This window comes from Nestor notabilis, unplaced genomic scaffold, assembly GCF_000696875.1.
Source record: "Nestor notabilis isolate BGI_N333 unplaced genomic scaffold, ASM69687v1 scaffold20938, whole genome shotgun sequence".
Taxonomy (NCBI): Eukaryota; Metazoa; Chordata; class Aves; order Psittaciformes; family Psittacidae; genus Nestor; species Nestor notabilis.
This window is the reverse complement of record NW_009941738.1, coordinates 1,226-13,076: the sequence shown is the minus strand read 5'-3', so window position 1 is coordinate 13,076 and position 11,851 is coordinate 1,226. Positions and strand designations below refer to the sequence as shown.

At 54.7% G+C, this 11,851-nt stretch overlaps 1 protein-coding gene across 1 annotated transcript in view; it reads left to right on the top strand.

Annotated features, from left to right (window-relative positions):
- Positions 1 to 11,851, top strand: part of NOTCH1 (notch 1) — a gene marked incomplete at its 5' end in the record, with an annotated part of 15,183 nt that overhangs the window by 2,725 nt on the left and 607 nt on the right. The window contains 19 exons of the mRNA XM_010021043.1: positions 488 to 607; positions 906 to 1,064; positions 1,441 to 1,669; positions 1,829 to 2,030; positions 2,158 to 2,311; positions 2,564 to 2,748; positions 2,913 to 3,045; positions 3,340 to 3,597; positions 3,699 to 3,811; positions 4,342 to 4,913; positions 5,665 to 6,093; positions 6,884 to 7,041; positions 7,642 to 7,861; positions 8,206 to 8,296; positions 8,545 to 8,710; positions 9,423 to 9,718; positions 9,975 to 10,122; positions 10,233 to 10,330; positions 10,983 to 11,846. Of these exons, the coding sequence (XP_010019345.1) occupies positions 488 to 607; positions 906 to 1,064; positions 1,441 to 1,669; positions 1,829 to 2,030; positions 2,158 to 2,311; positions 2,564 to 2,748; positions 2,913 to 3,045; positions 3,340 to 3,597; positions 3,699 to 3,811; positions 4,342 to 4,913; positions 5,665 to 6,093; positions 6,884 to 7,041; positions 7,642 to 7,861; positions 8,206 to 8,296; positions 8,545 to 8,710; positions 9,423 to 9,718; positions 9,975 to 10,122; positions 10,233 to 10,330; positions 10,983 to 11,846 (4,595 nt within the window). The remainder of the gene's footprint in view (positions 1 to 487; positions 608 to 905; positions 1,065 to 1,440; positions 1,670 to 1,828; positions 2,031 to 2,157; positions 2,312 to 2,563; positions 2,749 to 2,912; positions 3,046 to 3,339; positions 3,598 to 3,698; positions 3,812 to 4,341; positions 4,914 to 5,664; positions 6,094 to 6,883; positions 7,042 to 7,641; positions 7,862 to 8,205; positions 8,297 to 8,544; positions 8,711 to 9,422; positions 9,719 to 9,974; positions 10,123 to 10,232; positions 10,331 to 10,982; positions 11,847 to 11,851) is intronic.

Here is an 11,851-nt window from a genome sequence, read left to right as displayed (position 1 = left end):
ACACGAGCGCCAGCCGGAGCAAAGTTGCAGGAAGCCATGAGCTGTTTCCTGCCCTCGGCAGTGGCCATAGAAACCCCTGGGGGGACGGGGACGGGGGGAAGGCTCTGGAAAATAGCAAAGGCCAGTTCAGGAGATATTGGCTGACAGTGAAGATAAGGGTTTGGAGGGGACGTGTCCCTTGCCTGGATGTAAACAGGAAAAGCGGCTGAGAGGGATGGGGGGGAGCGCAAAAGGGGAACAGACACCCTGAGCAGCACTTCCCTGCCAAAGGAAGTGTGCAGGGCTTTCATGCAGCCCAGATTGCCAGGGCTAAAGGATTCATCGCGAGGTTTCTGTCAGGGGGGACCAGGGAGGGAGGAGACGGCCCCATGTGGGCTGCCCTGGGGTGGTGAGAAGCCCAGAGCCTGCCCCAGGGCACAGGGGTGGTGGGGTCTTGGGCCACCCATTGTTCTGGAGAGGGTGTCAGCGGGTTCTTGTGCCTGTGCAGGAGCCACCTGCGAGGACGTGCTGGCCCCCTGCGCTGGCAGCCCCTGCAAGAACGGCGGCGAGTGCCAGGAGTCGGAGGACTACAAGAGCTTCTCCTGCAGTTGCCCCCCTGGCTGGCAAGGTAGGGGCATGGCCTGTCTGGGGGTTCAGACATGGGGTTCTCCGCTCTCCTTGGCTGCCTGGGGAGTGAAAGGTGGAGGGGAGGGAGCTGCAGGCAATGCCAGGCAGGATCAGCCCTGCACAGTGCCCGGCCTCGGGCCGCATCCTCACCCACCCCATGGCTCATGGATGTGGCCATCACCTGCACCCCTTGGCAAGGAGTTTGCTGGCACGAGCAGTGCCCAAGACATCTTCATCCTCCTCGGGGCTTTCACCAGCTCCTCCACGCCTCATGGTCCCTGTCCCGCTGTGTCCCACAGGTCAGACCTGCGAGATCGACATCAACGAGTGCGTGAAGAGCCCCTGCCGCAACGGGGCCACATGCCAGAACACCAACGGGAGCTACCGCAGAGCGTGCCCCTGCCGGCCCGGCTCCCCCGGCCGCAACTGCGACACTGACATCGATGACTGCAAGTCCAGTAAGAGCAGGGGCTGGTCATGGACCATGCTCAGCCTGGCCCCAGCTTCACCATCCTTCCTGGGGCTGGGATCTTCCTCTATGTGCATGGGCGAGCCCTGGCCATGCTGCAAGCCCTGATCGGGTGTTTGGGCCGCCTCAAGCACATCCAGTTGAGCTGTGTCAGTCCAAAGCCAGGTGGGAGCTGGCAGGAAGGAGGTTGGGGGCAGAGTGACGTGCAGGCAGCAAGCGTGTCCCATGTGCCTGCTCCCACTGTGGGGCTGGCCCAGCCTCTGCCTGGTCTATGGGTTCTGTCTCATCTCTCCGCATGGCGAGGGGATATGTGTGGGGACAGTGCTGTGGGCAGCTCCCAGGACCCATTTCACCTTCCTCTCCAGATCCGTGCCGCAACGGTGGCTCCTGCTCCGATGGCATCGGCACGTTCTTCTGCGAGTGCCTGGCTGGTTTCCGTGGGCCCAAGTGTGAGGAGGACATCAACGAGTGCGCCAGCAACCCCTGCAAGAACGGTGCCAACTGCACCGACTGTGTCAACAGCTACACCTGCACGTGTCCCTCCGGCTTCAGTGGCATCCACTGCGAGAACAACACTCCTGACTGCACAGAGAGGTACAGCCAGGGCAGCTCCTGCCTGGGCACAGCCTTTGTCAGGCTGGAGCAAGGGGCTGAGGTCCCTGCACTGCCCCATAGCCCTGGGCCAGTGTGTGGGGCTTTGGTGTGGAGCAGAACCAGTGGTGGCTCACTGGGATGTGATGTGTGTGTTCCCAGCTCCTGCTTCAATGGCGGGACCTGCGTGGATGGCATCAACACCTTCACCTGCGTGTGTCTGCCCGGCTTCACGGGCAGCTACTGTGAGCATGACATCAACGAGTGTGACTCCAAGCCATGCCTGAACGGGGGCACGTGCCAGGACAGCTATGGGACATACAAGTGCACTTGCCCCCAGGGATACACCGGGCTCAACTGCCAGGTAGAGGAGCCTCGGGCTGAGCCCAGTGTCCATCCATGCATGCTGGCTGTGGGTGGTCACTGCAGTCTCCGCTCCTGCAGAAGCCCTGCTGGGTCCTGACCCCCATCTCTTGCTCTGCTCCCCCCAGAACCTGGTGCGTTGGTGTGACTCCTCTCCCTGCAAAAATGGGGGCAAATGCTGGCAGACCAACAACCTGTACCGCTGCGAGTGCAACAGCGGGTGGACAGGGCTCTACTGCGACGTCCCCAGCGTCTCCTGCGAGGTGGCTGCTAAGCAGCAAGGTAAGTCCCTCACTGGGCCAGGGCTGGGGTCCTCGGGTGCCCCCCATGCTGGGCTCTGAGCAGTAACATGCTCAATTCCCTTGGTGGGGATCTTTGCACAATCAAAGTGATCTCAAGGATTGCTGTAACGTGCACCCCTGAGGCTGCAGTCCCGGCTGCGATCCCTGGTGGGGTGCGCAGTGGTCAGGACATGGCCCTGTGGTGTGTGGCTGTCACCGAGGTCCCCACGTCTCACTCTGCTCTCCCTGGCAGGTATCGACGTAGCACATCTCTGCAGGAACTCGGGGCTCTGCGTGGACACTGGCAACACTCACTTCTGCCGCTGCCAGGCTGGCTACACTGGCAGCTACTGCGAGGAGCAGGTCGATGAGTGCTCCCCCAACCCCTGCCAGAACGGAGCCACCTGCACAGACTACCTGGGAGGCTACTCCTGCGAGGTGGGTGCCACAGCGGGCAGAGACCCACAGGGAGATGCACCAGTTACTGCTGCTCTGCTGCGCAAGGGGTTTGGTGCCCCCTTACCCAATTGGAGGCTGTGCTCCTGCAGCCATGCGGGAATTGAGGGAACCCCTCTAATAGCTCCCCTCTTCCCTCCTTGTAGTGTGTGGCCGGTTATCATGGAGTTAACTGCTCAGAGGAGATCAATGAGTGCTTGTCCCACCCGTGCCAGAATGGAGGAACCTGCATCGATCTCATCAATACCTACAAATGCTCCTGCCCCAGAGGAACTCAAGGTAAATTAACTCCCCAGGCTGGGGCATTAGTGGGTTGAGTGCAGATATCCTCGGTATCTGCTCATTAGCTGCTCGGGCTAGCAGAAGCAAACGCAGTGGTGGAGGTTTGTGTTTGCTGTGGGTTTAGCCATCAAGGCCACGCGGGCTGTGCGGTGCCTCTTGCCAGAGCGGCGGCTCAGGCTGCCGTTGACTTGGTCAGGCTCAGCCCCTTTGCAGGGAGGGTTCACACAGGGGACCACCGGGCACCCTGATACTGTTTGATGAGCTGTGTGGGTTGTTCCCCCATTTCTCTAGGGGTGCACTGTGAGATCAATGTGGATGACTGCAGCCCTTTCTTTGATCCTGTCACCCTGGGGCCCAAGTGCTTTAACAATGGCAAGTGCACGGATCGGGTAGGTGGCTACAGCTGCATCTGCCCCCCTGGCTTTGTAGGGGAGCGCTGCGAGGGAGATGTCAATGAGTGCCTGTCCAACCCCTGCGACGCCCGCGGCACCCAGAACTGCGTGCAGCGGGTCAATGACTACAAATGCGAGTGCCGGCCTGGCTACGCAGGTGAGCACCACGTCCTCCCCGTGCCCAGCACCCAGCCTGCAGCCGCCCCACGCACCCCGCACGCCTTCCTCTGCTCCTCACACACTCCTCTCCCTCGGCAGGCCGTCGCTGTGACACTGTGGTGGATGGTTGTAAAGGCAAACCCTGCAGGAACGGTGGAACGTGCGCGGTTGCCAGCAACACCGGCCGTGGCTTCATCTGCAAGTGCCCCCCGGTAGGTACCTGCTCCTCTTCAGCTCCAAGCATGGGATGTTTGCACAGCCCTGTGGGTCAACCCCTGGCACAGAGGGGCTGTCAAGGGGACAGTTTGGTCCCTGAGGCTTCCCTGGCTGTGATAGCCAAGGGATAAGCGTGCAGGGGAAGACGCTTTGCTGTGGTGTTCACTGGAGGGAGGTGTATCCATATGTGCATATCCTCCTCACTAGCAAGGAGGCTGGGTTAGGGAGAAGGAGGTGGCTCAGCCCTGCAGGTATGATGCTCTGCAGGACAGAGTCTTGCTTGGTTGACCATTATTTGTACCATGTAAAGGTGGAGCAGGCAGCTATGGAGGAGAGCTCCCCTTGTGTTGAGGGGGATGCTCTAACAGGGCTTACGTTCTAGATTATTCTTGCCTATCACTGGTTTCAGAGGACATGTCAGAGCCGTGCCCTGATCCACTGGGTTTGTGCCGAGTTTCCCAGAACACACACATGTGTTAGGGCAGTACCAGTGATCCTGACTCCCTCCTTGCTGTCACCTCCCCAGGGATTCGTGGGTGCCACTTGCGAGAACGACTCCCGCACGTGCGGGAACCTGCACTGCCTGAACGGCGGCACCTGCATCTCCATCCACAAGAGCTCCAAGTGCATGTGTGCGCCGGCCTTCACGGGCCCTGAGTGCCAGTACCCGGCCAGCAGCCCCTGCACGTCCAACCCCTGCTACAACGGTGGCACCTGCGAGTTCTTCAGCGATGCCTCCCCCTACTACCGCTGCAACTGCCCCGCCAACTTCAACGGCCTCAACTGCCACATCCTCGACTTCGACTTCCAAGGCGGGATCGGGCAGGACATCATCCCACCCAAAATCGAGGAGAAGTGTGAGATCGCGGTGTGCACGGGGTACGCCGGCAACAAGATCTGCGATGGGAAATGCAACAACCATGCGTGTGGCTGGGATGGGGGCGACTGCTCCCTCAACTTCAACGACCCCTGGAAGAACTGCTCCCAGTCCCTGCAGTGCTGGAAGTACTTCAACGATGGCAAGTGTGACTCCCAGTGCAATAACGCTGGCTGCCTCTATGATGGATTTGACTGCCAGAAATACGAAGGGCAGTGCAAGTAAGTGACTTGCTCATCAATCCTCTTGTTTTAAAGCCATGACCTCTCTGCTGCTCCTCTGTGAGTGTTTTCTGGTTACACAGAATCATAGAATAGTTAGGGGTTGGAAAGGACCTTAAGATCATCTCCTAAGTGCAGACTTGTTATTCACTCTCTGTGTCCTCTTCTGCTGCCTGCGGGGCTGCAATTCAAGCAATTGCACTTCCGTGTGGTCTTACTGAGTTTATATACACTTGGAAGCTCTCTGGGTTTAGCTCATTCCAGATGGCTTCCCTGTCCTTGCCTGGATCATGCCATAGATGTGAATTCTCCAACTCACAGTAGTAGCACAGTGAGTTTCAGTGCAGGGAGACCCCAGATGGAAGAGCAGCCAGAAAACATGATGATGTTAACATCCAGGCATTCACCAAACATTGTCTTTGGCAACAGCAGGAACTTAATCCCAGATTCCTGGACCAGCTCTGGTCAGAATAACTATTGTGTGTCCCCACGTCTTCTCTGAGTCACAGTAATTTGTCCCTTTTTCTGGCATCTAAATTAAAACTTGTAATTTAACAGCTGCTGTCTTTCACCTGCGGAGGTGAACACTTCATAGTGCTGCAGGGAACAGTTGCCTTCAGTGAAAACTGGCTTACTGTCCATCATAATGAAGAGTGTTTACACAAAAGAGAGGTCCTTGTGGATCACCACTTATTTTCTCTGCAGTACTTTGTCTAATTCACTCTTCTGCCTTTCTTTTTCTCCCACCCAGCCCTCTGTATGATCAGTACTGCAAAGATCACTTCTCAGATGGTCACTGTGACCAGGGCTGCAATAACTTCGAGTGTGAATGGGATGGTTTGGACTGTGCAAACAACATGCCAGAGAAGCTTGCCGATGGCACGCTGGTGGTGGTGGTCCTCATCACTCCTGAGAACCTGAAGAACAACTCTTTCAACTTCCTGCGGGAGCTGAGCCGTGTCCTGCACACCAACGTGGTCTTCAAGAAGAACCCCAAGGGAGAGTATATGATCTTTCCATACTATGGCAATGAGGAGGAGCTGAAAAAGCATTACATCAAGAGGTCAACAGAGGACTGGTCAGATATGTCTAGCGCTGTCATCAACAAAGTAAAGAGCAGCCTGTACTCCAGGGCTGGCAGAAGGCAGAAGAGGGAGCTCGATCAGATGGACATCAGAGGGTAAGGGGGACCAGTGGGTTCCTTTTTCACTGAGCAGCATTTGTTTTCTGTGTTGATAATAGTAACACGCTATAAAGGGAAGGATGTAGGTCAGATAATTGTATTTAGACGTTGCTTTCTGTGTGAATAGAAACCGGATTTTGCTCTCATGTGGGAAAATCGAGTGATCGTTCAGGAATCCCTGGTACAATGCTGCGCCGACTCTCACGATTGAAGGAGCCCTGTGTATTGTTGGGAGCCAGGGCTGGGCTGGGTGGGACCTGGAAGCAGAGGTTGGCCTGACCGCCTGTCTGACTTCAGGAAGTCATTAAGTTAAGCCTCAGTTTCTCCCTGGGAAATGCTTTCTAGAGCTTTGTTGTAAAGCTCAATTACTGCAAACTGTGTTTGGAGATCTTCGGTATAAACATACAGATCTAACCTTCTCCCTCTCTCTGGGCTCAATCAAAAGCCACTGAAAGCAAAGGAGAGCAGCGAAACTGAGTCTTCAGAAAGATCTGAAGGCTCCCAAACAGCATTGTTTAAGCTACTGTAGTGTCTGGGTAGTTTTAAAATGTTGTGAAGCAGAGAATCCCTTCCATTCCTGTAGATAAGGAGTTAGATTTCATAGCGTTCATCGAGGCAAATCCAATAGACCATGAGTGTGAGCTGCATGGCTTGGGTCACAGGGAAGCAAGGGGATGGGTTCCCACCTCTACTTCCCACTGATGGCAAGTTAAAGAGGGGAGACAGGGCTCACTGTCTGTGCAGTGTGGTCGTTGCTCTGTGTCTCTCATTGTCTCTTCTCACACAGATCCATCGTCTACTTGGAAATCGATAACCGCCAGTGCATCCAGTCATCTTCCCAGTGCTTCCAGAGCGCCACTGATGTGGCAGCATTCCTGGGGGCCTTGGCCTCCCTTGGCAACCTGAACATACCCTACAAAATAGAAGCTGTTAAAAGTAAGTGCGGCTGGTCAGCTGGGGAGGAGAGCCAGCCCAAACTTCCCAGCCTCACCCGCGTTCAGTTACCTGCCAGCTGGCTGCATTTGATCTAGCTTTAACCACCTTCTTGTTCTGGGGTCTTCTTCTTTAAGTCTGTTCTTAAAAAAATTGCAAAACCAGTTTATTTTTTTGCTTATTCCAGGTTTATTTCAAAATCATTATCACTATAAAAGTTATAAAAAAAAAGAAAAAGCAAAGAAAACCCAACCAGCTCCGATCAATCAATGACATGCAAGGAGTTGAAGTTTGTATCTTGAAAATCCCCCCTAAATCCTTTTGTCTTAACAGCTCAATGCGAGCGCAATGATTTGAAGTTCACTAATCCTTTTCCTTAAAGGAGAAAAAAGTGAAGCTGTCTCCTGGTGCAGCCTGGCTTGTGCAGCCGAGAATTTGCCGATGGTTTGCAATTCTGATTAATAGCGTATAAAATGACCTTATTTTGGGGGGGCTGATTTAGACCAGACTTAGGTACCTCTATTAACTAATTTTCCCTTCATTTCCACTCGGTCACTGGTTTGCTATGCAGCTTAATGTCTCAGCATCTCTTTGTGCCCCACTGTTCTGTAGGTGAAACAGCCGAGCCCACGAAGAACTCCCAGCTGTATCCTATGTACGTGGTGGTGGTGGCTGTGCTGGTCTTGCTTGCTTTCATCGGAGTGGGAGTACTGGTGTCTCGTAAGCGGCGCAGGGAGCATGGGCAGCTCTGGTTCCCTGAAGGCTTCAAAGTGACAGAGTCGAGCAAGAAGAAGCGACGAGAACCACTTGGGGAGGATTCTGTTGGACTGAAGTGAGTAATTTGATTGCTAACCTTTAGAACACAGTGCAGCGGGGCTGCTCAGGGCTCTTCTGAAAGAACCCAGCGGAGTTTTGTTCTTTAGGGCATCATATTGGTGTGCTGGGGAGGAGAAAAACCAGGTTTCTTAAAGTTCTGCTTGGGGAAAACAGTGTTCCCACCTGGAGGAGGTTTTTAAATGCTTCGTGGTCCATTTGCACTCAGTAAAAAATGAAAGGAGGAAACCTGGAAATTCCTTTCTTGATTCTTCATTCAGTTTGTGCATGTAGGTGAACACAGCCCATCAGAGAGTGCTGCCTGCAGAGGAGCTAAATTTTTGTATGGTTTTATATTTAAAGGCCCCTCAAAAATGCTTCAGATGGCACGCTGATGGATGACAACCAAAATGAGTGGGGTGATGAGGAGACCTTGGACACCAAGAAGTTCAGGGTAAGCTCACTGCCACGTCCCCTTTCTGTGCTGCAAGTAGTCACTGCCTGGGTTTTGCCATGGAAGGAGCAGATAGTAGTGGAAAGCAGCAGAGCAGGGAGACCCTGAGAGGCCCGGTCTGTGCTGTGTGTTGCTGCTGGCAGCTCCTTTGCAACCTGTGTGCGACAAACACACCTTTGAGACTCACAGACCTGCCCCCCCACCTTGTGTGCTCTGCTCCATGCTCACTTCCCACTGTCGTTCCCCAGTTCGAGGAGCAGGCGATGCTGCCTGACACAGACGACCAGACGGATCACAGGCAGTGGACCCAGCAGCACCTGGATGCTGCAGACCTGCGCATATCCTCCATGGCACCTACCCCACCGCAGGGAGAGATCGATGCGGACTGCATGGACGTCAATGTCAGAGGTCCTGGTAAGGTGACTCCTTTCCTTTCTGTGCTGCTTGTCAGCTAAGCTGAAATCCTCCCTTACCCATTGCCGATGAGCAGTCCCAGGCAGCCCAACCGCTATTGCTAGGACTGAGTCGCTGCCAGTCCTGCATCGCATGGTTGTGCGTGATTCAGAGACGGACCCGGTCATGTTTCACTTTCCATGAGATCTCTTGTTTAATCACTGAGATGGAAATTAGGCAATACAGAAGAAGTACCTATTAAATCATCCAGCTTACCTCTCTGCCACTCCTAGATTCCTCTCCTGCCACCAAACTGCATGTTTCACAATCTTCTTTTTTAGGTTTTTAACTATATCAATAGTTCATGGGCTTTTCTGTTATTACAAACATTTTGTCTTTCTGACGTCCATGAAACTGTGCTTTGAAATAGTGAAAATATTTAAGGCTGTGCTGTACCATACCCATGTTTGCTTTGAGCAACCTTCCATATAAATTGCACCTTACATGTTACAGTGTGCAAGCTCTGACAGATGAAATAGGAAAAGCAGCAAGCAGTGAGATACCACTAAGGAATTTCAGATCAGTATCAGAAGAAGGATATTCGTGTTTGATGTTTAAAACCAGTCAGGAACTTGCCTTGATGCACTCCTGAGAATAAGCATCTATTGCAGACAGAGCATCTTGCTGATGGGGTAAAAAGCCTTTATTCACCGAGTTCCCCTGCGCTTTTCAGATGGCTTCACCCCGCTCATGATCGCCTCATGCAGTGGAGGAGGGCTGGAGACGGGCAACAGTGAAGAGGAGGACGATGCTCCCGCCGTCATCTCGGACTTCATTTACCAAGGCGCCAGCTTGCACAACCAGACTGACCGCACCGGCGAGACGGCGCTTCACCTGGCTGCCCGGTACTCCCGCTCGGACGCTGCCAAGCGCCTGCTGGAAGCCAGCGCCGATGCAAACATCCAGGATAACATGGGCAGGACGCCCCTGCACGCCGCCGTCTCTGCCGATGCCCAGGGAGTCTTCCAGGTAACTGATGCTCTCACCTCTTCTCGGGGTTTTCTGGGGGAAGCGCTGGTGCTACCCGTTGAGTCGGTCGCACACTGAGGGTATCACAGGGTGTGGGTGAAAGTCTTGAAGACTGGAGTCGCTGAGTGGTCTCAGGGCAAACTGCAAGCAGGAACTGGAGAGATCAGCCCTTGGAAAGGGTGTCGCAGGCCCCGAGATGTGGGTACCTGGAGCTCTCTGTCCCTCCTAATGTTTGTGTTTCTGGCTCTTGTGGCAGATCCTGATAAGGAACAGGGCAACAGATCTCGATGCCCGAATGCATGACGGGACCACTCCTCTGATCCTGGCTGCTCGCTTGGCTGTGGAGGGCATGCTGGATGATCTCATCAACTGCCATGCAGACGTCAATGCCGTGGATGATCTAGGTACTGCGGGCATCTAAAACAAGCTCCCTCAGAGGTTGGAGGAGAGGACTGCTTGCTGTTACTCTTACTACTCACTAATGCGTGTTGTATTTCGTGGTCTTCCTCTGTAGGCAAGTCAGCACTGCACTGGGCAGCTGCTGTGAACAATGTTGAAGCTGCAGTAGTCCTCCTGAAGAATGGTGCCAATAAGGATATGCAGAACAATAAGGTAGGAGTCTCCTGGGCTGACATAGGCAAGGAAAGAACCATTTGGGAAGTCTGCTGAATGGTAGTCTTTTGCTTAAAATACATCACTGTCTGTCACTGAGACTGAATTGACTGTTCTGGGGTGAATGAAGCTCTTGGATTTCATAGAATCACAGAATCCCAGACTGGTCTGGGTTGGAAGGGGCCTTAAAGCTCATCCAGTTCCAACCCCCTGCCATGGGCAGGGACACCTTCCACTAGAGCAGGTTGCTCCAAGCCCCTGTGTCCAACCTGGCCTTGAACATTGCCAGGGATGGGGCAGCCACAGCTTCTCTGGGCACCCTGTGCCAGCGCCTCAGCACCCTCAAAGCAGCATTGTGGGATTTGGTCCTACGGGTGATGTTGAGGGGCCATGCAGTGCTTGGTGAGCAGTATGATAACAGTGTTCGTGTGGCCATCTCCTTGCATGTTCTGGGTCACTCATAGGGTTTGATATCAGTATAAGGACGTGGCTCAGCAGGGTAGGAAAAAGCAGCAGCAGAACCTCACTGGAGGAAAGGTGGTAATGACCATCTCTGCCTCCCAACCACATGGTGTTGGGCGTGGAGCTCAGCATAGTGTTAAGCCAGGAGAATCTGTGCACTCACACCTAACCACCTTTGCTGGGTTTCCAGGAGGAGACCCCACTGTTCCTCGCAGCCAGAGAAGGGAGCTACGAAACCGCCAAGGTCCTGCTGGACCATTTTGCCAACCGGGACATCACGGACCACATGGACCGGCTCCCGCGGGACATCGCGCAGGAGCGCATGCACCACGACATCGTGAGGCTGCTGGATGAGTACAACCTGGTGCGGAGCCCACCGCTGCACAACGGCCCGCTGGGAGCACCCACGCTGTCCCCACCGCTCTGCTCGCCCAACAGCTACATCAGCAACCTGAAGCCTGCCGTGCAGGGCAAGAAGGCCAGGAAGCCGAGTACCAAGGGCCTGAGCTGCAATGGCAAGGATGCCAAAGACCTCAAAGCCCGGAGGAAAAAGTCACAAGATGGAAAAGGATGTCTGCTTGACAACTCCAGTGTGTTGTCTCCGGTGGACTCCCTGGAGTCGCCCCATGGGTACCTGTCGGATGTCGCCTCTCCTCCGCTGATGACCTCTCCGTTTCAGCAGTCCCCTTCCATGCCTCTGAACCATCTGCCAGGCATGCCTGATGCCCACATGAGCATCAATCACCTCAACATGGCGGGGAAGCAGGATATGGCCATGGGAAGCTCCAGCAGGATGGGCTTCGATGCGGTGCCGCCGCGCCTCTCCCACCTCCCGGTCTCCAGCCCCAGCACCGTGATGAGCAATGCCCCAATGAGTTTCTCTGTTGGCGGGGCGTCTGGGCTGAACGGGCAGTGTGACTGGCTCACCAGGCTGCAGAACGGCATGGTCCAGAACCAGTACAACCCCATGAGAGGCAACATGCAACCCGGGGCGCATCAGCAGACGCAGAACCTTCAGCACGGCATGATGACCTCCCTGCACAACGGCTTTTCCCCCCA